This window comes from Macadamia integrifolia, chromosome 13 (genome assembly GCF_013358625.1).
Source record: "Macadamia integrifolia cultivar HAES 741 chromosome 13, SCU_Mint_v3, whole genome shotgun sequence".
NCBI classification, from domain to species: domain Eukaryota; kingdom Viridiplantae; phylum Streptophyta; class Magnoliopsida; order Proteales; family Proteaceae; genus Macadamia; species Macadamia integrifolia.
In genome coordinates this window covers 1,536,810-1,563,649 of record NC_056569.1, presented here as the reverse complement: position 1 = coordinate 1,563,649, position 26,840 = coordinate 1,536,810, and the positions used below count along the sequence as shown (strand labels likewise).

The following is a 26,840-nucleotide window of genomic DNA, read 5'->3' as shown; positions in this document are numbered from 1 at the left end:
CATTAAGAAGATTGGGAATAATGAAGGATAAGGAGGACGTGAGATGATTTGGTGTGGATCGAGGGTAAGAAAAAGGGGGACCGTTATATGGGATGGGCCTATTATTGGAAGGGCAATATTGCATAGAATTTCCATTATCTAGATGGAAGGCTGAGATTGCGAGTGGTAGGGATGAGTGGGTGGAGGTTGTGAAAAAATGGAAGGTTTAACCGAAGGACCGGCTAAGTGATATGGGATAAGGGTGGATGTTGTTGCTGAGATTTTGGTAGCATGATTACTGGAGAGGCTAACCGGGAAGGTGACAGCTGGCTCGTACCTTTGATTTGGAAGGTTGATCGGAGATGACCTCGGCTTACTACTCCGGGCCCCAGAAATTGCAGCGGTGGGAGGCTGACTTGAAGACACAGTTGATGGAGATGACTCAAAACCTCTAATAACTTGAAAAACTTTATATGGGGCCTGCTCAAGCAAATGAGGACTTGGAATTAAAGCACGAATGGTTGCAGGATATTGATGTGTTGGGCGTTCAAGACATGCAGAAGAGGAACCGCAACCATGACGAGAGTTATGAGCAGCTTCAGCATCGTAGAGGGTCACACAAGCCTTAGACTCATGACCAAGAATACTACAAAACGTAAAATAGATCAGAAGCCTTTCATAAGTAATGGAAACCACCTTTTTAACGTCGGATTGTCGTTTGATAGGAATAGTAAGACAGAGTGGCTGATGGATGTCCAGAGTTATTTGACATCGGTAATATTGATTACGTTGGCCACCTTGGTAACCCTGTATGAACATAGCTTCCTTTGGAGGACCCGATCTTCGTCGCCAGTTGTAATGCAAAGTTAAGCGAACTTAACTCCAATGGAATATCCTGCAAGTGCACCCAAAAATCAACATTTTTGAACGCCCATGACCCATCTGACATCCACTTCTCAAGAACTATAAGATTTTCGCTCACCGACCATGGTCCATCCATAAGAACATTCGTTAAATCCATAGGATGATTAAACGAGAAAAGGTAGCGATCCTGGACAAGTGGAGTGACTGTAACTCCATGTTTTGTGTTCCAGGCTGTAACCAGAACTTCCGTCACTGCCTATTTATGATATGGTTTTCCAACCACAAACTGTCCGATCAAGGTATTAGCTTCTCGTTGAGCAGTCTGCTCCTCCGTTTCCTGATAGATAACAAAGGCATCCTCGTTCGTTTCATCATCTATCACAAAGTTGTAATTGTTACTATTTGCTTGCTGTTCAAAAGACGACGAGGGTCTGGCAGTGGTGGTGGAGGGATGATCACATTGCTAGTCGAAGGAAATTCTTCCATAAGAGACGAATACATCACATCTTGTTCTTTCATAGTTTTTCCTCAAGGCAGCAAAGTTGGTGATATTTACCCAAAAGTGATGTCACTCAAGTTAAAGAAAATGACAGTAACCTAAATGTTTCTAAGCTCAAAGGTGAAGAGATCTTGAAAGTTATTGTTTTTTTCATAGTAAATGTGGATTTGCAAGAGGATCAGTGCATTCTTAACCCAAAGGATATGAATATAGTTATAGTTGTTACTCTTGTATGGTTATTGTTGTCAAAGTGACACATTTAAATGTATTTTCTTAACATAAAGATGCACATCTCCAATGGGAAAGATATGATAGAATCGAGTGGAACTCATCAAAGTGGTACATTCAATTCGATTGTATCTTCCCAACTATAAATGTGACATTTTCTCAAAGGTGGTGTCATCAAGGTTTGAGGAATAATATCCATATATTAGGAAGAGACATTGGCTTAAGAGTTCTTTTGCCGCTTAAGAGTTATTTTGCCCAAAGGTGATTGAGTTTCCAAATGTTAATGTTCTTTTCACAGTTAAAATAATGAAATGAGAGCATCAATTAATTCCTATCCTAAAGGATAGAGGTACTATTTTAGTTATAACTCTTATTTAAAATATATTGATATTGTTACATGCTTTAATATTGTGGTTTATATTTTAAAATTTGGCATGTATTGTGCTACTATTGCTACCCTAGCAGGATGGCTATTCCCTCAAGTTATGTGTATTCCATCCCAATTCTTATTGGTAATAACTATCAAAAGTGGGTGGATGAATTAAACTTGCATTTGGGTCTTGTTGTCTTAGACTTGGCACTTAGGAAGTTGATCCTCTTGCAGACACCAACATTACTGTTGAAATGACCAAATTTAAGAAATGGGCAAATGCAAACAAAAAGGGCATACTGGTTGTGAAAAAGGAAATTCCTGAAATTATACGAGGGAACATACTGCCAAATAATTATTGGATGCTATTAAAACTATGTTTGAACATAACAAGAAGGCTAAAAAAACCATATTAATGACCAGACTAATAAATACAAAGTATGATGGAAATGGGAGTGTTAGGGAATACATTTTGGGTGTAGCTACTGATGCTGGTAAACTTAAGGATCTTAGAATACAGATTGATGAAGAATATATTGTTCACATTGCATTGAATACCCTCCCTAGTCAGTATAAAGTTATCCAGGATTACCTGCATTGCATGAAGGAGGATTGGAGTTTGAATGAGCTTATTTTCATTTGCACCCAAAATGAAGAAAAATTGAAATAAATTAGGTTTGAAAGTGCAAATGCAACTTTTCATAAAGGATTTTTCTGGTGGACTAAGTAGAAGGAACAATAATTTTTTCAACAAAGGAAACTTCAAGCCGTATGACAAGACTAAGGGCTCTCAAGAGTTTGAGACATCCCAAAACGCATGCTTAGGATAAAAAAAAGACAAACAACGTAGAGTGTTTCTGGTGCCACAAGAAAGAACATGTGAAGAAGGATTGTTTCATTTTCAATAAATGGTTAGAAAAGAGAATGAATTATGGGGTTGATAAGCATGGGGATATTAAGAAAGGGTGAGGTGGAATGATTAGAAGTAAATGTTATCAAGTAGTTAGGATTTATTTATATTGAGTTGTTTGAAATGCTTGATTAGTGAGAGCTTTGTTTTTTTGTTTGAGTACTTATTTATGTTTTGAAAACTTAGTCTGTATGTTTTGGGGCACAATTTGATGAATTATGATTATGTTTTAGCATTTATGTTATGCATAATTATTCAATTTATTAATTGCTTTATGATTTCATTTGAGAATATTTTATCGATTGTAATTACCCTAGTTATAGGTAATATTTTTTATCATAATTTAAAAGATAGTACTTGCCACAGTTCAAAGGCAATGTTTGCCATAGTAGGCGAAAAACTACAATTAAATATTAACCCCATATTAGAGGCGATTTGCCACAGTAAAGGTTAATATTATAGTTAAGGACCTACATAGAATGACAACAGTGTTATTTGAGAATATGTCAATATTTCTATGTTAATATCCCGCATAGATTCGTGTTGAGAAATTTATTTATGTTTGTAATGATATAAAGTTGTATGCCGAATGTTAAGGTGTATTTTCTGTTGTTCGATCTGAGTGATTTTTCAACTGAATCAGAGTAAAAGTGGTTAATGTAATGAGATTCTATGACCACATCAATTTAAAAGACATTGTTATAATTAATGCACCTCAAGTGGGAGATTGTTAGATTATGAGCTTAATTAATTATTCGGGTTGATTAAATGAATGAGAATCAAGTTGTATAAACTGGTTCTATCTACTCTAAAGTTTAAGAATATGTTCGCACAACTCATTGTAGTTTAGGGTTTTCGGTGTAGGACAATATGATAAATACTGGGTTTTGGGTCCCTACAACTATTATTCACTATTCCTCACTTTACCACTAAAGTGAGAGAACCAAAGAGGTCTAAAGGGCTATAGAAGATCTATAGCCAAGAGAGGGAAACCTTGGAAAACGGCGTTGATCATCTTCAACATATTAGGTGAAATGTATAATTTGATAATTTTATTAGATTCGTATTCTTGTTTTTCCTGTGTGGATCTTCAACTAGGTTTTCGAATTCGAACCCCATGGTTGGACTGTTGCTAGCCAATTTGGTCAAAACTATTGACTAGGAGGCGATGACTAGAAAAAATATAATCATAGATAACAATGCTATGTACACAACCTACTTTGATGTTTAATTTTTTGTATATTTTATTTTTTTTTCAATAAAATAAGTGTTTTAAAGGCCTTTATTTTTAATTTATTTTTTCTTCTTTGCTGTTTTCCCAATTGATGTTAAAAGAAAGGTTAAAAAAAATTGTAAACGTTCTTCTAATGTAAAAATGGCACTTTCTAAAAAGATAATTTGTTATTATTATAAAAGTTATTTAATATTATATAAGTTTTATGACACACATGTCAAAAGTTATTCTTTCTTATTGATTTACTCTGCGGGAATATAAAAATAAATCTAACGTGTCAAACGTATTTTTATTCTATTTGTATAGTTAAAGAAAAAAAGTGTGTATATATATGGTTGTTTTTAAGTTTAGTATTTTTCAAATCTAAATGTTTTGCTTGGTTTGTAAAAGATGAAGTCTCTGCGAGCAAAGTGACGTGCCCCGGGGAGCTTACACAGCTACGGACGGCTGATCTAGCCGTCCATAACGGATCTGACACCGCTACAGACGGTTGGATCACCCAAGGGACGTCCCTGCGGGGAGCTGATCCAAACTCTATATCCCACAGTCTTCCGTGGGGGTGATGGAATACTGGGCCCTCAGATGAGTATATGACACAGAAATTCAAGGTCAGCGGGTATTGAATAGGGTCCATGGTAATAACAATGGTCTACTGGACTCATTTCCCTAAGGCCGGACGTCGTGTAGCGCACCCCCTTCTTCCTCTGTAAGATTTTGAAGCCTTCCCTCCAATTCCTAAATACGTGTAGCACACTACGGCTTCCTCTCTTCCTCCACAGGCTTTCCGAAAGCTCAAAACCCCTCTCTCTCGCTCTCACTCTCCACACACACTCACAGAGGGAAATGGCAAACAAGCTTAGGGTGGAAGAGCTTCGAACCCAGCTCGCCCAACGAGGGCTTGACATCTCCGGAACAAAGCCTAAGCTAGTATGCTCATCTGTGTGTGTGTTTTTTGAAGTGTTATCGATTCTGCAGAGTTTATTTATCACTAATGGTGTGTTCTTACAGGTTTTGAGGCTAGAATCTGCAATTCGAAAAGAAAACAAGTTGTCGACGGATGGAACTGATGCTTTAGCGGGGAAAAAGAGACCGAGGGAATCGGAGAATGAGGACTCAAATGGGCCCGAGAAGGTTAAAGCCATTGAGAAGCTCCGAGAAATGGGTATTCGTCAATTACGCGAACAAGCGACCCTTCGAGGGATTTCGTCAGATGGGTCGAAGAAGGAACTCTTGGAGAGGCTCTCTGTCGATTTGGATAAGGATTCTCAATCTCAGCAGACTACTGAAGGTACCTTATATTTTTATTGTAGTCGGATGTTATTGATTTTAGAAATGAAAGGAAGGGGGTAAAAAAAAAAAAAAAAAAAAAATGAAGGAATGTATGATAGAATTCTGGTGGCAGGTAAAGAGGAATCAGATGGGAGCAAAAAAGAGAAGTTGGTTACGGCTACTAAGAAGGGTTGTGCAGTTTTGGATCAATGGCTACCTGATCACATAAAGACAAATAACCATGTGTTACAGCTTGTAAGAAACAGTTTTTACTATTATTTTGAACATTATTATATCAATCATACTTCGATTGTTGTGGGTTGAATTTGATAGTGCTGTCCCTTCTACCAGTAATCTGGTTTTTTAGTTGTCATTTCTTTAGAAGAAGGGGTTCATGTGGGATGGGAGAAGGGGGAAGCTCACTATAAACTTATAGAGAGGGGAGAAGAGGGAGCTGGGCTTTTTGGTTCCTCTTCTTATGAGGTTGCTTAGGGGTGCCAGTTGCTGCGTCGTTGGAAGTTTGTTGTTAATTCCATCTTAAATGGTATTACATTGATAGACCCTAATTGGGGTTTGTTGAAGTGTAAACGAGACAAACCAAGATTGTTGAAACTTAAAAAACTGTGAGTTGAATTCTTGAGAGTTGTCACATGGCAGGGGCAGTACAACATCTCTCCTGAGGCAAGCCAAGGGTGATTCTGTCAAACATCCTTTGAGCTTGGCCTGATGATGGCATCACGGTTCTAGTCCTTATAAGGATCTTTGACCACTGACTCCTGATGCTGCATTTGTTCAGTAAGGCTTAGCTTCTGGTAGCCACCGATTCTTTGTGGTTGTTTCACCTTCTAATAATGATGAGTGTTCTCGTTGTTATTTCTGTTGTATGACCTTTGCCTGTTTTCCATCATCAATTCAGCAGAGCACAGCAGAGGAATTGCAGGAAGGTTCCAGCGCTGGTGGCCCTATGCCAGTCCAGCAGCTATTTGTAGGCTGTAATTGTCATCCAATAGAGCTGCTTCTTAGGCTTAGTTTATAGCCACAATTGTGTTGCTGCTAGAACAATATCTACTTTTTTCCTTTTTGAGCTTGAGTTGATTCCTGAACATGGGTCATAGACATGCATACATGTATGTAAATTAGTTTAGTTGCAGTGTTGTGGATAGGGATATGCTCAACCATCTGGCTTTAACTCTAGTGCTGCTTTTTTGTTGCAGGGGGATGAAATATATGATGCTACCCTGAACCAAACAAACGTGTCTGACAATAATAACAAGTTTTATGTGATTCAAGCTCTTGGTTTGTTGTTGACTCTTGAATCTTTTAATTAACCTATGAAATCATCACTTTGAGAAATATTTAGGTTAATGGAGTGAATTGATTGATGTGTTCAGTGAGATCAGTGTTCCTATGTCCGTTGAGTTCTCAACATATATTCTGAATTCGTACCCCAAAAATATCAGTGAAAATTTTGGTAAACCCTACTGATGCTATTTCAAAATGTCTGCAGAATCTGATGATGGTGGTACATTTATGGTGTACACTAGATGGGGTAGAGTTGGAGTAAAAGGGCAGGACAAGTTACATGGTCCTTACACTTCATGTAATGCAGCGATTCAGGAATTTAAACAGAAGTTCTTTGACAAGACTAAAAATGAATGGTCCAACCGCAAAAGGTTTATTTGTTACCCAAAGTGCTACACATGGTTGGAAATGGACTACAGTGAAGCAAAAAATGGATCAGTTAGTAGTTTTTTCTCTTCCATCATCTATATTGATTCTTCTTGATAATTGATTGCTTTAGTTGTCTTGCAGTTTCCCTATCTCAAAGATCTGATCTTGGAAAAAGTAAATGAATTTTTTCTATCTTCACCAAGATGCTCAGTTTTTTCTGGGATTTTGACTGTCATTATCAGGTTCCTGAGAAGCCAACTGACTCTTCATTGGTGGTTCAACCTCGGGAGTCACGACTTGAACCTCGCATTGCCAAGTTCATTTCTCTAATTTGCAATACCAGCATGATGAAGCAGCAAATGTTGGAAATAGGTTGGTGCTTCCATCCATTTAGTCATTTACATTTTATGGAGTATCAAGAAGTGGATTCTATTCACCCCACCCCCCAAAAAAAAGAAAAAAAAGAAAAATGAAAAAAAGAAGTGGATTCTACATGATGGAGAATCAGAACAGGGATAAAGTCATAACTAAATATATATATATATATATATATATAAGACTTTGTTTGTAGTATACCAAGTACTTATCTGTTACAGTTTATGTTAGACATTCATTGAATTTGAACATGTCATGACCTGTACAATGTATGTGCCACAGCCCCAAAATCAAAATATTTTTTCCTTTTTGATCTTGGATTTTCTCCTTCTTAATTTAATGCTTGGAACGTTTTCTTTAATTCATCTTAATTTTTGAAACATTCTAATTTTACTTGCGCCCCTTCCACCCCCTCTACTCCCCCCAAAAGGTTTAAAATATGTGCAATGTATGGAAGCTTGTTATGTTTACTAACACGACTTCAATTTTACTTTGTTATAATGTTTGCAATTTAATAATTCTGTCCATTTTCTGGGTTTCTTTCTTGTTAGGATACAACGCTGAGAAGTTGCCCCTTGGCAAGCTAAGCAAAACCACAATATTGAAGGTGAAATGTTAGAGTTCATGCATTGAAGCTTCTTATGTTTCTTTAGAGATATTGCATACAGGGGCATGCCTGTTTTTAGTATGAAAGTGAAATCAATAAGCAAAGAAAGAAGTTTATTTGTCCCCAAATTTATTTATTTTTCTGACATGACACAGAACAGTGCACAGTAACGAAGAAAATGCAGAAGGCTTCTGTTAGCTTTTAAGACTTGTGAAAGAGTCGGACATCAAATAAATTTCCTGTCATTGATGGGTTGATTAAGTTGCTGCATTTGACCCAATAAGAGCATAAAACAACTTTACCCAACCCAAAACTTCATCATATTTTGTTTTTCAAAGGTCTTCTAACTATAAACCTTTTAGGACTTGCCTTCAAGGCCAGATCTTTCTTAGATTCAAGCATCTATTACAGAAGCTCTGAATTGTATCTTGACCATATTCCTCCAAGTGTTTGTTTCTTTACCTGAAGACATTGTTGACAGTTCATAGCTTATTTATACATTCGTTTGCTCAAGATTTTTTGGCTTATCTTCGAGAGAGAGATTGGAGTCAGTTTGGTTATGTAACTTGACCTCGTAATTGATTGTATTTCTTTCTCCTGAGATGCCTGAGGCCATAAATATTTGAAGTTGGCACTGGCAGCAATATGGTGGTGTCTATTGCTGGGAAGAAATAGAGGAACCTCTAAGGCATCCAGAACCAGCCTATGGTGTGATTTCTTGAATTTGGATTTTGGTTTTTTATGGCTTTTTTTGCAAATTATTTGCTATTTATTTATTTATTTAATTATTATTATTATTGTTATTATTATTATTATTATTTTATAAATATTTTTGCAAGATGGGATTGTGTACATGTTTTGGGTGTTTGGGCCTTTATATAGCATGTATATGTTTGCCTAGTGTAGGATACCACGTCCCGTTTAAGACAAGCTCAATTTTGATAGTAGATGCAACAGCCAAACCTGTTGGAAAAGATAGAATTTGATCAACTGAAAAACCAATAGAACTGAAACGATTGAAGAACAGAATAAGATCTTGAGATTTCTTGAAGAAACAATGGATCTGATCAAACAACCAAAAGGAAAGCGCAAACAAATATTATGACTCAAATGAAGATTAAAAAGGGATTAAGAGATATAATGACCAAGAAAAAAAATAAAAAAAGCTACTGAACCACCATGATTAAAAGATCATAGGCATAGAATGTGTGTAACTTTTTTTATCAGCAACTGACATTGATAAACAATTGTAATAGCAGCAAGATTCTTGACCCTACACAGTGGAGACACAGACAGTTCTACTGCAACCATCACCTGAATCACACCTGCAGTGAAGCCAGAACAATTGTATTCAATAATAATTAAAAAAAAAAAAAAAGAAGAAAGAAACCCTAAAAAATGTCCTGCATTTGATATTCGTAGATAGTACTCAAACATTTGAATGGTATTAAAACTCGACTTCTTAAATTTACTAGGACTCAGTCATAACAGAATCCCATCTACTTGTCAATTAAAAGGACTTGTGAACAAATAAATCCTGATTCTGATGCACTGACACAAACAATCAAGATCCCTTATGGAACTCCTACTCAAACTCTAAGGATGTCTTTCGTACCCATTCTTAGAATCTATCTCTGGCACAGAAATTGTTCCGAGCTTAAAAATGGTCTTTTGGTACGCATTCTAGACCCCTATTTCTCTTCTTGAGAATGGATTCTCGGAACAAGCTAAAAAGCCATTCTCAAATTTGTAAGAGACAATTTCTGAGAGTGAGTGTGCTTTGATTAATGAGCACATGGAGTAATAGCTAAGGAATGTGGGTAAAACAGGAAATTGGCTTTTTGTAATAATAAAAGGAACCCTGCCTGCTGTAATTTGTCTCTGACCACCACTGCAACTAACTGTCTCTCTCTCTCTCTCTCTCTATGCCAGAGATGACAAGCAACTGCACCTCATGCCCCTCCCTCTTTCTCTCTCACCATCCTCATTCCTTCTCTCTCTCCCTCTAGACAATTTACCTTTATCCCTCAGCACGATAGATTTCATTTCTCTTTTCATTTCTTTTATTTTTTGGAACATTCATTACTTAAAAAGTTTTTTTTTTTTTTTTTGCTACATATCTACCTCATCTTATGCTATTTTGAAAACTTTAGGGTTATGATGTCTTGAAGAGAATTGCTGATGTGGTTGGTCAATCTAATAGGAAGCAACTTGAGCTATTAAGTGGGTGAGAATTTCTTTCCCAGTAGTCTTTCTATTTTTATTTTAGTCTGCCATTTACAGGTGCTGGTTAAACTTAGTTTCATGCAAATGCTTCTTTCATACCTCTACAGTTATGCTTTTCATGGTGACTCATTATTTCCATATTAGAAACTTGAGTCTTATATGGCCCTAATTTGTTGTTTTATTTTTGCCCCCTCATTTTGTGACTGATAATTTTTTTTTTCTTTCTTGCAGAGAGTTTTACACAGTCATCCCTCATGACTTCGGTTTTAAAAAGATGAGTAAGTATTGCGTGCTCTCTCTCTCTCTCTCTCTCTCTCTCTCTCTCTCTCTCTCTCTCTCTCTTTTTCAATATTCTAATCTTTTATTGGTATTATATTAAGAAACTAGTGAAGAATATAAAGTTCTGCTTGATTGAGCATTTGAAAGTCTGATATTTTATGGATTTTGTGAATTGAGATGGCATAGATATGAACTGATGTAGGTTTATAAATGCTGGCAGGTGAATTTGTCATCAACACCCCACAGAAACTGAAACAGAAGTTGGAAATGGTAAATCTATTTCTAGAACCACACATTGAATTTCCTATTCAGATGTGGCGACAGGAATTGGTTTTGTTATTTTCTTTTCTTTGCTGCTGTTATAATTTCTTCATGTCTTTGCCTTGTATTTAGGCTCTTAAGTTGTAATCAGTACCAATTCTTTCTGGAAACTTTGACTTGTGCCTTCTTTTTCTTTTGTCTCAACAATTTGAGAGAACTTCCTTGCTCTCTGTTGCAGGTTGAAGCCTTAGGTGAAATTGAGGTTGCAACTAGGTTATTGGAGGACGACATAGAGAAGCAGGTCTGCTTATGTTTTTCTTTAAAATTAGTTTGTTTCTGGTTTCTTTTTGTGTGTCTGTATAATGCACTCTTGCATAGTTAATTTCAACTTCTTGATTACAAGGATTACGATCTCAGCCCAAACAAACAAGGACCTGTACCTTTTTTGTCCACCAATTAATTTGAAATTCATAGATGCCTCCGAAAATTGATTACAATCGCGGGCTGCTAGTATTTCAGGGTCAAATATGCATTGCAGAATTTCCATCCTTATGAAATGAATCACATTTTGTACTTCTTTCTTCTATTGCCCCCCCTCTCTCTCTCCAGCACCCATGGCATATGAGCAACACAAGTTTTCCACTTTACAAGACCAGGCAATATCTTTTTTAAAATTTTTTTTTTAAATTAATTAATTGTTGACATTTTATGTGCAGAAATTTGCTTGTCATACCAGTGCATTTTCTCCCAGAAATTTGCAAATGGCCCTAATTCATTTGTGATGTTTCACTATGTGTGTTACTTCTTTTTATATTTGTTGAAACATTTGTTTGTTTCCTATATTTACTGTTTACCTCTTATTTCTGCCTCTTGCTTCTGTAAAGTTCTTCAAGGGCTCATGGTGTCCCCTTTGAAACTTCACTTCTTTTTCAGCTGAGAAAAAAATAATGTAATTTAGTTCAACAAAAAGAATATAATTGCACTTGATGATGTATCTGTATACAGTGCAGAAAACCTGTAGAATCTATTACAGATAAAACCTAGTTATTGAAAAAAGCAAAAAACTTAAAACAAGTTACTGATATAGCAATGAATCCAAGTGGAAGAGAAACTAAGGCACCGTTGGATAACGTTTCTGCTGTTTGTGTCTAGAAACAGTGGAAACAGCTTTTCATGTTTCCGGAAACAAAAATGGCTTTTTGGTGTTTGATAAACCTGTTTCTCAAAACATTTTTTGCAGACATAATGCCACTAAAAAACCCAATAGTATCATTGGATGCCCAAAAGGGAGAGAGGGTTTGGTTGCCTCTTTTTAGGTTTAAATAGTTGAGAGATTTATCGGGCACAACAGCCTTTTTTTTTCTTCTCTCAAATTCGTTTCTAGAAACGACGAAACAAGTTCAACTTGTTCGTCAAAGTCATTTCTAGAATTGTAAATAAGCATAAATTTTGATTTATTTTTTGTAGAAACGGGTGAAACGGAACAACTTTGTCAAACACTTTTTAGGCTGTTTCTCCTTTTTTGGGAACAAGAAAATGCAGAAACGGCAGAATGGAACATTGTCTACTCCTAACTTCCCATCCAAATTATTTACAAGCTGAAGCCCAATAAGTTAAATACTAGACAATATGAACACAAATCTAGAGGCTATTTGTGGGGTCCAGGCCTGACTCAGACCCCTAATCATACCAGTTCAGAAAGAGGAACATGCCTCATGCCTCATGGTCATTAATTAATATCACAAGATTTCAGTTGATGGAAAAGCAATTTAAATATTAGAAGGATTCGGGATCTGCATCTAAACAGAAGCCCGAATGTGAAACCATTTGATGCCAAAACTATCAGATCTTGTTGGTTTCCCTGACCCATCCCCTCTTTAAGCTGGATATGGTGATTGATCTCAGTTGAGCGTTCAGTTCTGTTTCCTGTTCAAGCATCAGTTTTCACTAACAAAGAAAAAGGAATAAAGGGTGTACATCAGTGCAAGTTCCACTTAAGTTTGTTCTGTCACTGGGTGGGATGGATTGAGAATTGTTCTTTGGCCTCGTTTTTTAATAGCAAAGTGACCGCGCTCAAGGCTCTGCTTTTTTTTGGGTGGAAGCTCTCAAGGCTCACTATTCAACCCAAGTCCTTCTTGGCCTTCCCTTTACATTACATCTCTTTTCTTGCTAATGCAGCTTTTTTGGCCTTTTGTCTTACATGATTGCATTCTATCAAAGATTCTTTGTGATGTTGTTTTCTTGTTTGAGTTTAATGTACAACAAATGTGCGTGTAATCCCAGTTTTCATTTTGCTGTAGGAAGATCCATTGTATTCTAATTATCAGCGCCTTCATTGTGAACTTACTTCTCTTGAAGTTGATTCTGAAGAATTTTCTGTGGTAATTCATGTTCTTACTCTCTTGATCAAGTGGAACTCATCTTATGCTTTCATCCTTGATCATTCTTGAAATGAATTCTGAGGGAAAACGAATCTTGACTGTTTCAGTGCATGCTTTTTATCCTTGATTATTCTTGAAATGAACTCAGGAGAACTTACATTCTTTATTTTCTTTCTTCTTTTCATTTCATTGCCAGATTGAGAAGTATATGCAGAATACTCATGCAAAAACACATTCAAATTATACTGTTGATATTGTTCAAATATTTAGAATTTCCAGAGAAGGTGAAGAGGAACGGTTCAAGAAGGTGTAAAATGCAGCCCCCATGAATAGAATCCTATTTTTTCACTTTTTGTAGAAAATTTTACAGTTCCTCTCATGAGGATTAGTTTCTGGGTGGTCTAATGTTCATGTGCTTTTGGTGCAGTTCTCTACAACACCGAATAGGATGCTTTTGTGGCATGGTTCTCGTCTCACAAATTGGACTGGCATTCTATCGCAAGGTTATCACTTGGCTTTTCCTGTTAGCAATGAGGAACTTTATATGTTCTTTTCTTTATAAAATTTTCCTTTTGCCCCTAATGTTTCACTTGGAGAGCGTTAGGGCTCTAGATGCGAGGATCAGGCACGATATCTGCTCCAACCTGGTTCTTCTTTTTTTTTTTTTTTTTTTTTTTTCTGGTGGTTTTGACATTACGGTCCATCTTGGATAATGTTGGCTCTGTGTTAGGCGCTTCCAAGTGCTGTATCTGGATTCTTAAGGTTGAGGCTTATGTCCATATTATTCATTTAATTGTGAAGGATGGTCAGAGTGAAGCATAATATCCAGACCATTACATACTAAGGGTTCACTTGGAAATTGGGTCAGATAGGAATTCCCATATAGATCACAGACGGAACATAGCCCGCATCTACCGGCACAAATTTGTTCCAGGATTAGGATCTAAACAGGTCCAATACACATTGGGAATTAGTTGTGCAAAATATCTAAATGCTATTGCTATGGTTAATAAACAACAGGATTGTTTCTTTTAAGTTTTCAAATTGAGAATGAGTCATTCAAAATATCTAAATGCTCCTTCTACTGCTGTGAAAGATCATTTCTTTTCAACTTGAGAATGAGTTTTGTGAACATATCTAAATGCTACTTCTGCTTTTATAAAATTACAGGATTACGAATAGCTCCTCCAGAAGCACCTTCAACAGGTTATATGTTTGGAAAGGGTGTTTATTTTGCTGATATGTTTTCAAAAAGTGCCAACTACTGCTATGCTTCAGATGTTACTAGGACTGGCGTGCTGCTTTTATGTGAGGTACTCAATCTTCTAGTTAACAACTGTAACTGTTAGTACAAGGTGAGATCAGGGTATTCGGGTCAAACATGAATAATTGATGTTCATGGATGCATGCCATACTTGTGGTCATCAATCCAAATTGTCTGGGATAACTATGGCTATTTTCCTTACTTTTTTACCCACTTTTCCATGCATTTCATGCCTTCCAGATTTTGCTTAAGGGTTTGATTAGGATATTCAATGGATGGAATTTTGATGCAATCCATGGATTGGTCCAATTGATGGATTCATGATAGTCTTGATTGTTCTTCTACCCAAATACGTCTGGTTGTGTTCGTTAATGTACTTCAGTGGCTTCCCCCATTTCCCTTCCAATTTAGTCATGTTTATCGGATAGCAAAATGTTCCTTGTGGGAGACTATTGAACCTTCTCCCTTGCAGGTGGCACTTGGGGAGATGGCTGAGCTTCTAACTGCAAATTATAATGCTGATAAGTTGCCAGCAGGAAAGCTAAGGTAACTTTCTCCTGGGGATTCCCCCCCTTTCTCCTTATTGACTGATTTTTATGATATTTACATGGCTTTTGGCAATTTAGTATCATTATTTAATGTGTATATATGGGTACATTTGGATCTTTGGTTTTAGATTCAGGGCTAAACTCAGTAAATGCATTTGTTTTCTATTAATGGCAAACTGAGGTAAAACGCTGTTAAACCTGAAGGCCCTAAATGAGCTGAAGGGGTCATGCTGGAAATGAGTTTTTAAGTGGCAGAACTGTATGTTTTGTTATGAGAGCTGAATATATGGAAAGGGAATCCAGTATAGCATGTTCAAAGGGGGCTAGTTTTTTTTTTTTTTCTTGGTATACATACCTAACTTGCCTCCTTGGACTATGACTACAACTACTAGAGAGTAGCTGAGTAAGAAGGGTAGGAAGTGGAGGGGGGGGGGGTTGAGGGGTGCCTTAAGGGATAAGGTGAAAACAGGAGAGCCGAACCTGTGACCTCCTGGGAGCCTGCACTCTTCTATCAAGGCATTGACCAACTGAGGCAGCAGCTGTCTTCTAAAAGGGGCTAGTTGGATACAGAAAAGATTTTGGTAAGATGTCATGGCGGCAAGGTGACGGCCAGCTTCCGTGACTCCTGGTGTGGCCAAGCTTGGCAAGGCAAGTGTCATATTCCAGGTATCTTTTCCATATTTCGAGTTTCTTTCATCTTGTGGGTTTTGGTGCCTTGATCCATGATCCATAAGGCCTTGAACATTGTGGGCCACCTTGTTGCATAAGCCTCATGTAGGCGATGTCTCAACTGTCAACAACTATGCAGGTGAGTTGACGGCTAAATTGAAGTCCTTTCTCAGGAGAAGAAAAGATGATGAACGGGGTAATTTTATAAAGGAAATCAAGACGTAAAATTATGGTGCTTTAGATTTAAATAGTAAACATGATAGTATAATACCAATCACATGTGTTCTAGGTATGGGAGAATATTGATCTTCTTCCGCTATATGTGCCTGAAACTGGGTTAGATGAAAACAATAAGAGATAAACTTGGGACCAACACAGTTTAATTCAATGGTTTTTTCACTTTCTTGTGTGTGTGTGTATAAGATGGGACTTAAAAACTATATTTTGGTTTCTGATACAGCAACATTAAAAAAATGCTTGTCCCCACCTATGAAAAATAAGAAAAATAAACTTTTCCACCTATGGAAAACAAGAAAAATAAACTTTGTACCTAGAAAATTGTAAATCTTATTTCGATCAATATCCCACCATAAGGAAGTAAGTTGCACCTCTGATTGTCCATGTCTTCATTGTCACATGCAACTCCAGTGCATACTGCAATAATGGTTGTGTTGAATGTAAATAATATAGTTGGCATATGAATACATAGATGGGAATCATAAGATGATGCAAATGTCTAACAAGGAACCAATTTTGCCAATCTAATGGGGAAGAAAATATGAAAAACACTGTAGAGGTTAGTGTTTTCTTTGCAATTTTTGAAACTTGTGTATGTCTACCATTACTTTGGTATTCAAGAATGTTACTTATAGCCTTGGATGGGAAAGGTAATGTCCTTGGAAATTCAATATTGCAGCACAAAAGGAATAGGAACAACAGCTCCAGATTCATCAGAGTTCCAGACTCTTAACGATGGTGTCATTGTACCCCTAGGAATGCCGAAGGCACAACCAGTTCCCAAGGTAGTATGCTTTATACTAATGGGATAAGATAGTGAAACTTAACCATAGTCATAACCTTAACAGTCTCCAATCAAATTTCTTGCAGGGTCATTTGCTTTACAATGAGTACATAGTATACAATGTGGAACAGATTCAGATGCGATATGTCATTCAAGTAAATTTTAATTTTGAGAGGCGGTAGGGAACAAGATGTTTTGCTCCTTAAATGTTGTTCTTCCTTAAGGCAGTTGTTTTTCATCTTTAGTAGCAGCAGATGTTTTGAGTTATTATAATTCATCTTTCTCTTGCTGATTCCATCTGTAAGGATTAGCCCTTCTATATTCTAAAGTATCACCTTTTTATTTGAGAGAATCTTTATCCTTCAATGCCAGAGCTTGGATTCACTCCTTCATTGCCCATTTAGGGCCACAAACTATAGTGATGCCACATATATGTAAGATTGCCAGATCCGAGTTGAATGGGATAGACCATAAAAATGGGGGAGGGGGCTTAAATTTTATAAAGAGGAAGATATCATGGGCCCATTCACATATCAAGTTTTAGCCTGATTGGAGTTAGCCACATGGCGAAACAAATTGTTGAAAACATAAGAGCGTATGACATTACATGGATGAGGGAAATCATTGAATTTGAGGTTGAAATTTGACATGTGACTGATTTTGGTGAGGGATCTAATCATACTGCCCTGCTTTTATTAGCATCTTAGGCCAAGTTAATAACAGGAAGTGCAAAAGTATATTTTTTGAGAGCTCAGGCTAGGTATTTAAAGAAGAAGAGAGAACGTGAGATGGAAGTATACGACCTTTTGTCTTTTTCTTTTTCTTATATCTCCCATCCCTTTTCCTCCACAACCTAACCCCACAAGGAAGGTTGGATTCGATCTTAAAATCTCGTGACAATGGATTATGGTCAATTGTATTAGTCACATGGGTAATTTCCAATCTCATAGGTACTACAGTTTCATGATTTCCTCGATATATAATTAGATGATGATGTGGACATAGCTCTCAAGTTTGAATGTCAATAGATGCCGTATAAAAAAAATAAACGCATAAAAATATATAGGGCTATGGTGGAAAGAAACCTACCGCCCTAATAGATGGGCTAGGGGTGTCAACGGTCCGGGTCGGTGCGGTTTCGGTCCGGTTCCACCGGTTTCGGTGTGAGTTTGGAAGTGACCGAAACCGACCCAATAAGGATTTATCGGTTTCGGTCCGGTGTCGGTTTCGGTGCGGTTTGGGTTCGGGTTGGTACCGGTTTGGATTTATTAGGTTCATTTCGGTTTGGATCGGTTTTTTAAACCGGTATGAAGCCATTAGGAAACAACCAAATGATGAATTGTTGAACTTCGATTTCTTAAATCGATTTGTAACCGGGTTGGTTTTGATTTTTGGTCTAGTTTGAATTCGATTTTCCATACAAATGTATACAAAACTATTCAAATTTTAATTTTTTTAATGAATTTTGGAGTGTTTCGGTTTCTTACCGGTTTGGTTTCGGTTTCGGTCCGGGTTTTGAGCCGGTTTCAGTTTGGTTTCGGGTTCATCCGGTTTTCGGTGCGGTTCGGTTTGGTTTTGGGGTTACAATACTTGAAACCGAACCGAACCAATAAGGCTTCGGTTCGGTTCGGTCCGGGTTGTTATCGGTTCGGTCCGGCCGGTTTTACCGGTTCGGTTTAGAAATTGACACCCCTAAGATGGGCATGAAAGAAAAGTGATCTAATTCAGTTCAATCCCAATCCCCAAATCCCCTAAAAAAAAAAAAATCCCAACTATAACTATTCTGAATCTCCCTCTCCTTCTAAATCTTAATTAGTTTTCCTATAAGAGAGGGTTAGGCATGCTGCTAATTTTCCTAGAGCTAACCGCTCAATCAATAGAGGGTGGTCGAGGTCATTTCCAAAGAAGAGAGAGAGACCTTTTGAATGTTGCCATATAAGAGGCCATTATAAGCCAAAAATAAGAACTTGCTGCTTGTACCAGTTAGGGAAATGGAATCTCAGGTATAAGGGTGGCAAAATTCAGCTAAAGTGAGTATTTTCAAATTTATCGTCAGAATTCTGTCCCCTATTTTTTTCCCAAAAGCAGAACTAGTTTCCCTCCACCGATGGTGAAGAGAGAATGTTTTCATCCATCCCTCCATTTGGAGCGAAGAAGTTCAGAGTTCAAGAACGATAAGGGGTTGGGTTCGACATAGGAGTTGATGATGGATGATGAATCAGAGTCCAATCTAACGTACATAACACATGTGAAGAGACAATCTCCCCATGTCCAGAAAACAGTTATACTTCGATATCATTCTCTCTCTCTCTCTCTCTCTCTCTCTCTCTCTCTCTCTCTCTCTCTCTTTTGTTGGTAATCCTCTTAAATGGATATCCTTTACTTTTCGTGTAGACAATTTTTGTCTCATCGGCGTGAGCCATTGATTGAATTAAATGAAATCGTAAATAGTGGAAGAAACCCAAAAGAACATTCTTCCATCATTAAAATCAAGAATCTAAAAGCGGAGGTATCACATTTTGTGCGGATACTTTACCTTTTCCTTTTGCTTTTTCATCTTCTATTTCGTCTTTCGGTTAGAGATCCCAACAGATGGTTTGAGGGTCACGATATTGTGAGTGGGTTGTTATTTTACGTCTTGATTCGAATTGGGTTTCTTAACTTTTCTCAAATCTCTGTCTCTCTGCTTTTTTCCTTCTGGGCTTGTCTGGAGATTTCTGTGGCTGATTAGTGGTTTCTGCAATCAGATTGTAAGTTCCTTTGCTTCTCCTCCATTTTTGGCTTTCTGGGTATTCTTTGTTTTGTTTCATTTTGATTCTTACGAACACTTTTGATTTCATAAATTGTTTTTCTCCAATTTCATTTTTCTTCATATTTGCAGTCATGGCTGAACTTTACCTGTCCATATATTTCATGCAATTCAGATGATTTATGCCTGAATAAAATTGGGCTTTTTTAATGCTGCTAATGGCAAGCAAAAGGAAACAAGTAGATGAAAATGAAGAAAATATAGCAACAAAATGTCCTACAAGTGGAGGATTTATTTTGTTGATCCCATTCACTTTCCTGCCACCAGAAAGTGATCATAAAAGAAAGGGAAACGTTAAGTTTCCTTTGGTTATTCCAATTGTCATCTCTAAGTAACACCTCTTAAACATTAAAATACACCTGAATTCTTCTTTTGGGGATAAGTTTTGGTGTATTTCAATTGCTTAGTATCTGTTATATAGGTATTTCTGTTGAGTAATTCTCTTATCTCTGATTGTAATCTCGACCTTGTTTTTGTAATTTGATTGTGGAAGTATCCTATTTAAGTTGAATTTCAGCATTTTATACGAAAATCTGTGGATTTTAGATTTTATTATATTCTGTTCCTCACAGACTGTTGAGTTGACGTATGGTTTAAGCAATATGTGATGATGACTATTTCTAAGAGGACAGTTATGGAAATCAAGGCTTATCAAGACAAAGCTGAGTTACTGGTCAGGGACTACTTGCTAGCTCATCCTTATATCCCGTACACTTCTATCCTTGGTGGTATTTTTGCTTGCAAAATGGTATGTCTTCATATTTCCTTCTCTTTATCTCATTTTTACTGGTATATATTTGTAGTTTGAGATCAATTAGGGGTAGACTCTGCTGGCATCCATGATTAACCTCATTGTTCCATATTTTTAATTTTTTTTGTTCTCTTGTTCTCTTATGTACGTCAATAAGAAGAATTAAAAAGGGCATGAGGCGAGAGTGGTTCTGATTTTTTATTTTTTGGATCACAATGATTTAATTGTCTCTGTAAAAGCTAGTAGTTCAGTTATTTTTCAAATTTTTTTGGGCGTGTTTTTCTTTAAGTATTCCCTAATTTTCTTTTTCTCTGCTTGAAGGCCTTTGACATTACCCAGTTGATTAGTGCGTATTACTTCAAGAGCTTTGCTGCTCTGACAAAAATCCAACGGATTGAGTGGAGCAATAGGTGAGATCTTATGCAATTTGTTCTATTACTTCTCTTCCGGTTTATTTTATGTTCTATGTCCAATTTCTCACATCACATTATCTATTTTTTCAGGGGTATCTCCACTTTTCATGCCATTTTTATCACAATCATGTCATTATACTTTGTGATTTTCTCAGATCTCTTTTCTGACCATAGACTTGCTGGCCTTGTTATATTCCGAAGTTCAACTCTCTCTACTTTTATACTGGGGGTGAGTACCTTTTTTTTTCTATTCAAAAGAAAAAACCGTTTCCCTATCCCCTCAATGATGTATGAGTGCCATTGGTGGTTATTGACTCGACTTTAATGTTTCTTTGAGTTACTAGTCATGTAAATGGCATTCCTTTTTTTAAATATATTTGAGATTCTTTTTAGCCCAAAACATTTCAACAAAAAATTGCAGTCAAATGGATAGAATGAAGCTTAAACTCCACCCTGTTTTTTGTTTGGTATTTGTTGGAGTTTTATGTTCTGAACTGACTATGTGCTATTGCTTACTTTTTTTCTTAAAAGCATTTTGAGGGAATAATCTTACTTTTTGGGGATTTTCACCAATTTTCTTGCTAGTTAGTTGCTTTATTCAAATCACACAATTAAGTCTTTGTATTATAAACTAAATGTAACCTGCCACAGGTTTCTGTTGGATATTTCCTTGTGGACCTTGGAATGATATTTTGGTTCTATCCTTCACTTGGTGGAATGGAGTATGTAAGTTTGTTCTCTATTTGAAGGTTTCATAATTTCAACATGGCCTTTTCCCTGATAGATCATAATTTTAACCATATGAAAAGGGGAAACGAAATGGAGAAATAATACCAGCTATTGAGAACTTTGACTTTGGAATTGTGCATGACTTGCAAGATGGTTGTATCTATCTGTCAGGTTCTCCACCATCTGATTTCTCTAGTTGCAGTGGCGTACTCTATGTTGTCTGGAGAGGGGCAGCTTTACACCTACATGGTTCTCATCTCTGAGGCGACAACCCCAGCAATCAATTTGAGATGGTAATTTTGGATGATTTACATTAGATTCAATTGTTGAGATGTTTAAATTTAGCAATTTTACTTCCTAGAATCTGAAATTTTAATTAAGTGTTCTAGAAATGAACTTTAAACTACAATGAGTAAGTGAGATAGGGTGAGGTAAAGCCTCAGGCCGGTCAAAAGAGCCTCTGTAATGCCTTATCAGACAGGAATCAGAAGCTTTAATATAAAGACTGGTGTTCAGCCGCCCAGTCACATCTGAACTTATAGACCCATGTAGAAAACAATTAAAATGCTATAAAGCATGCCTTCATCAGCCAACTAAAGAGGCATAATTGGACCTTGTTCAAGACCTTGTTCAAGAGTGGAACCATGCTGTGCAGGACTACTAAGTCCCCACACCATATTTGCAACCCAAGCCTCAAAATAGTATGAGCTGCACACTAGTGCACGCTGTAGTTTTTTCGGACTGTTCCGGTATGTTAACCGTTGTATATAGTTGGGCCCTTGCTTGTTGCCTCCATTTGTGATCTACAGCCACCCTCCATTTGGTTGTGCTGCTATGAAGTAACATGAGGTCATCCCGAGGCAGCAGGATGTATGGTATAGGGCCCCCTATTTCTTCTCCTTAAAGTCTCAATTGGCAGTGGCTTTGATGCAAACACCATTTCCAAGCTAGAACCTAGAGACTGTTTCTTAGAAATTCAGGATCACAAGAACAGAGTAAACTGAATAATTGATGACAGAGAATAGAGCTATCAGATAAGCCTGCAGCTATGGTTAAGTACCCTATGATGAATGCTAATTGCCCTCCAAGATATCAGAGATCTGAGATCAAAGTGGTCTACAGGGTTCTCCTAATGAGAATATAAGACAGAGCTGGTTTACTGGAACTGGCATAGTAAGAAATAAACTTCAGAATTTCAATACAGATATCAGGAGAGCAGATCACCAGAAGCTTAAATCTCAAGTTTGAACCAACTCTAAGCAGAATTAAAGGGATATGCAAGTAGAAAGCAATACTGAAAATTGAGGGAAAACAGGGGTGGCACAGACTATTGAGGTAGAGAAAGCTAGCCTGAAAATAAAAGGAACAAAGAAGAGAAAGTTGGAAGAAATATTGAAGATATATCAGTTCCTTGGAACTCACCAAGGAACCGACTGAGAATCCACTCTGCAACACTATAAATATCTCTCAGCAATACAGTTTAAGAAACTGAAGAATGTTATTCATCAAATTAGAAAGGTCTTGGAAGGAAATCTGAACTCAAATTCCTAATGATTCTAGGACTTAACTACTTTTTAACATAAAATGACTCAATTTCCACAAATTTGGACGAAATTGGCTAATCTTGTATTCCTAGCTCTTTCCCATATTATAGACTATTAAAGTGGCCTTCTACAAAAAAAACTGGTCCAACGCACATTCCAGCCCAAGGTTTATTTCTACAAAATTGAGCTCATTTATGTAATTACATGCATCAGCTCTTTTACGTGATTTACTTGCGTCATGTGTATTCGTCACCACACCACAATTCATTCATTCTTGGTTACTGTTCATGATATCTTTCTATGTCAGACTTATCTGTATCTTTTGGTTTTATAAAGGTATCTTAGCACTTCTGGAATGAAGAGGTCCAGTGCATACCTCGTTAATGGGGTTGTAATATTCTTTGCTTGGCTGGTGAGCTCTATCCCTTATTATGTCCTCTTAATTCAAATAATTCTGGGGACACATTACAGATGAGGTTTACATGCTATGCTGTTCTTTACCCTCAGGCATCCCAGCTGAAATAAATTTTGAAATGCAGGTTGCAAGACTTCTCCTGTTCACTTACATATTTTACCATGTCTACTTGCATTCTCATCAGGTAATGGTAAAAGCTATGAAACTTCCTCTTATTCTCTTGAAATTCCATGGGTTAATGGTCTCAGTTTGTTTTGTCTGGCACCTGCCCTGAGCCAACCTAACTTTTGAGTCCAGCTGAACGAGGGCATGTTTAGAATTTTATTAAATATGGTGGCATGAGCTGAATCAGGATCCTAGTTATATATGACATGCGATTTTTATTTCTTGAACTTCGTAGATGGTACTAGTAGTAGCCATCTGAGAACTAATGCAAATCTCAAAAATGTATTTCTTGAGTTTGTACCTCCCAGAATTCCAGTCGATCTAATGACATTTTGACTGAGCTAAAAGAAAGCAATGCTCCACCACTATGCAAAACCAAAAAAATTTCATTCCCTGTTTCCTTGTACAACAGGTTATGCAGATGCAACCACTTGTTCGTCTCATGGTATTCGGGGTACCATCAGTGCTATTTATCATGAATTTGTTGTGGTTCGCAAAGATTGTCAAAGGATTGAAGAAGACATTGGCAAAGAGGCAGTGAATGATATACATGAATGTATTTTTCGGTGTACCAGTCCTGTACAATGTCTTTTCCTTTCTTTTTTTTTTTTAAACTCTGTAAATGATAGGAGGAAGGGGGAAGAGGGGGGAGCTAACTCTTAGCTAAATAGTACAACTAAGGAACTATGGTTTCTGATTCATTGTGATTTCAAAATGTTGTAAAGGAATTGAATAATGCAATCGAATGTATACATGGATTATGCCCATCGATTAGCTCTGTGCTTTATTTACATTTTAATCATTCTTTCTAGTTATACCTCCATGAAAAAAAAAATGGATAGAGATTACAAATCAGTGTGGTTGGATCCCCTTGGACAAACTGCCAGTTTGGTCCTCCAGTTTCCCATAGTTTCAATCGCTATTTTCTGATCTTAGTACTAGAAAATTTTAACTCATATCTTCTTTCTGATGCCTTTCACCCTTTCAGAATTTGGTACAAGTCATTCAATGTGTTGCACCTAGATTGGAATATCCTGGAAAAAGTTTTAGAAGTTCAGAAAGTTTCTTGAATATTTGACAATGATCCTTTTTCATAGTTAAAGATATGGGAGGAGCCAATCATGTATTGCACCATCATTCGCTGAAGTTTCTCCATTTGTTCTCAACCCTATTAGAGTTCTCGCCCTTTTTAGAAGGATGTTGGATGAGGTAGATATTCAGGTTGTGGCTGATTTATTATAGTCTGTCATTATAAGTCTGTGGCTAATTTGTAGTGATGCGTTAGGTTGACAGTCAAAACTTACTATAATTAGTTATAATCAGTCAAAATTTTTTGCATGGATTCTCGTTCTCGTTCTTGCTTGGAATCTCCTTTTAGTCGACCCCATTAAGTTAGGATAAGGTTTTGGATATTATTTGTTATTTGTTATTATTTTTAGAGTGAATTTTTTTTTCTGAGGGATCTACAGTGAAGTGCATAGACATACATAGGAGGATACACCTGCATTTGAGAAGATGAATTGAATCTTAGTCTTATATTTAATATGTGACAAATCAAAATTATTTGTTAAATATCTAATATCAGAATTTCCACACCACCCTTCCACCTTGTAGAAAAACACAAAACATGCCGATCTGCTTTCTAATGAGGGCCTGCTAGAATCTTTTTCCTTGTGTTTATATATATAGATATATATTTTTTTTGTAATGAATTCCAACCCTTACAATTTTGGGAAGCCCATGGCCTTTGAAAACCCATTTTCTATTATTGGAAGAGGAATTTGGTTAAAGTAATTTCCTAAGTAGTTTGGAGTGTTAAGGCTCCTGATCCTATTGTAATCTTATTGCACTTAGAAGAGGACTATTTATAACTACATCAATTTTCTACATTCTTCAAACAGCACAAAAAAGAAGAGCAATTGAATTTCCACCCATGATTCAAAGACTCTCTCTCTCTCTCTCTCTCCAAATATTTTACTTATCACTTGACCTCATACACATACAAAAGTACTCCAATAATTTTGTTAAAGCTTTCTTCGCATGCCACAGTGAAGTACTTTTAATCCACACAAATGCATCACATGAAAAATTGAAACTTTCAGCCAGTAATTCCATTAGACTTCTTTGTCTTAATTGATTACATCGGTATTTCGGTAATGTGTGTTTATATAGGTTTTACCATAGTTACATGGGTATTTCACTATTTTGTAATGTATAGCTATGCAGTTCCCTTTTTTTTTTTTTTTTGTGCCAATACCTATTCAGGTTTCCCCATAGCTACATGGGTATTTCAGTAAAGTGTGATTATTTAGGTTTCGTTATAAATTTGTAGCAAGGGTTCATTATATGTAATTTGAGAGAGGCATAAGTACGAGCGGTTGTATCCTTATATATTCTCCACTGATAATGATGTAGATCTTATCTCACCTTGGATGTAGGCAATCTTGTCGAACCACGTTGATCTTTGCCTTGTGTGGTTGTTTGTTTACAAATTTCATTCCTGCACCATTTAGGTTTTCATTATATAATCATGGTCTCATCTTACAATTCATGAGGCTGATTAAGGTAAGGGTTGGTATTAGGTTCATGAGATTTGTTTGTTTTTCTTTTAATTGGAGAAGTGTGAAGAATATAGATAGCTAGAGAGGAAAACACAAAGCTTCAATGATCTCCATGCCTTGTTGCTATTCATTGCATATATAGATTGATGGCCTATATGTTCCATGATTATTTGAATCTGATCATTTGTCTTGTCCTATGGGATACACTACTATATATAATGTGGCTTGAAGTTGAATGACTTTGCACCTATGAACAAGAGTATAACCCCCAGAATGTCTGCACAAGATAACCCCTGAACGACTTTTTGGTGAAGAAGGCATCAAAGTCTGGGATATTTGAATACTCCCGTTTAAAGTCTTGTATATTCTACTTGTGACTACTCAGGGGAGATCAGCTTTTAGTTTCTTCAGATCTAATCTCATATCTCTCATCTTCAGAACTATTTCCTCCTCCATGATTATTAATCTTGTTTCTCTTTTTTTTTTTTTAAATTTTTTTTTATTTCTTTTATTTCAAGGTTTTCATTAACAAAAAATCTAACATATTCCCTTACAATGGAGACAGATAACAAAACCAGAGACAAATAGAAGTTCCAAGAAAGAAAAAAAAAAGGAAAAAACTTAAGACATAATAATAATAATAGGAGAATAGAAGGTGCGGTGCGTCCAGTTAGAGAGCAGCAGTAGATGGCAGGTAAATTATTTAAAGGGCTGTAAACGAAGCGAGCACTATATAACATACACACATACACACTGGCATATAACATTATTGTGGGGCATGGGAGATTCCCCACCCCA

The 26,840-nt window shown here is 36.7% G+C and overlaps 2 protein-coding genes across 5 annotated transcripts; both read left to right on the top strand.

Moving 5' to 3' along the window:
* The first annotated feature begins 4,725 nt into the window (after positions 1–4,725).
* Positions 4,726–17,007, top strand: LOC122059603 (poly [ADP-ribose] polymerase 2). Its single transcript, XM_042622487.1, has 18 exons — positions 4,726–5,011; positions 5,093–5,372; positions 5,487–5,608; positions 6,568–6,649; positions 6,861–7,093; positions 7,267–7,396; positions 7,951–8,006; positions 10,160–10,233; positions 10,464–10,510; positions 10,732–10,781; positions 11,011–11,073; positions 13,073–13,153; positions 13,350–13,460; positions 13,581–13,656; positions 14,324–14,466; positions 14,890–14,963; positions 16,551–16,656; positions 16,742–17,007. Exons 1-18 carry the CDS (start codon positions 4,928–4,930, stop codon positions 16,835–16,837), a joined length of 1,908 nt encoding a protein of 635 aa, XP_042478421.1. The 5' UTR covers positions 4,726–4,927; the 3' UTR covers positions 16,838–17,007.
* A 1,411-nt stretch (positions 17,008–18,418) lies between these two features.
* Positions 18,419–24,248, top strand: LOC122059604 (TLC domain-containing protein 4-B-like). Of its 4 annotated transcripts, none has more exons than XM_042622488.1 (10): positions 18,419–19,164; positions 19,403–19,405; positions 20,090–20,212; positions 20,537–20,625; positions 20,719–20,857; positions 21,280–21,354; positions 21,529–21,650; positions 23,238–23,313; positions 23,441–23,500; positions 23,894–24,248. In XM_042622488.1, the coding sequence occupies exons 1-10, from the start codon at positions 19,024–19,026 to the stop codon at positions 24,020–24,022; spliced, it is 957 nt and encodes a 318-aa protein (XP_042478422.1). In that variant the 5' UTR covers positions 18,419–19,023; the 3' UTR covers positions 24,023–24,248. The 4 variants fall into 4 exon arrangements, with proteins under 4 accessions (XP_042478422.1, XP_042478423.1, XP_042478425.1 ...); XM_042622489.1 differs by having other exon boundaries at positions 18,424–18,936; XM_042622491.1 differs by having other exon boundaries at positions 19,024–19,405; positions 20,097–20,212.
* The last annotated feature ends 2,592 nt before the right edge of the window (positions 24,249–26,840 follow it).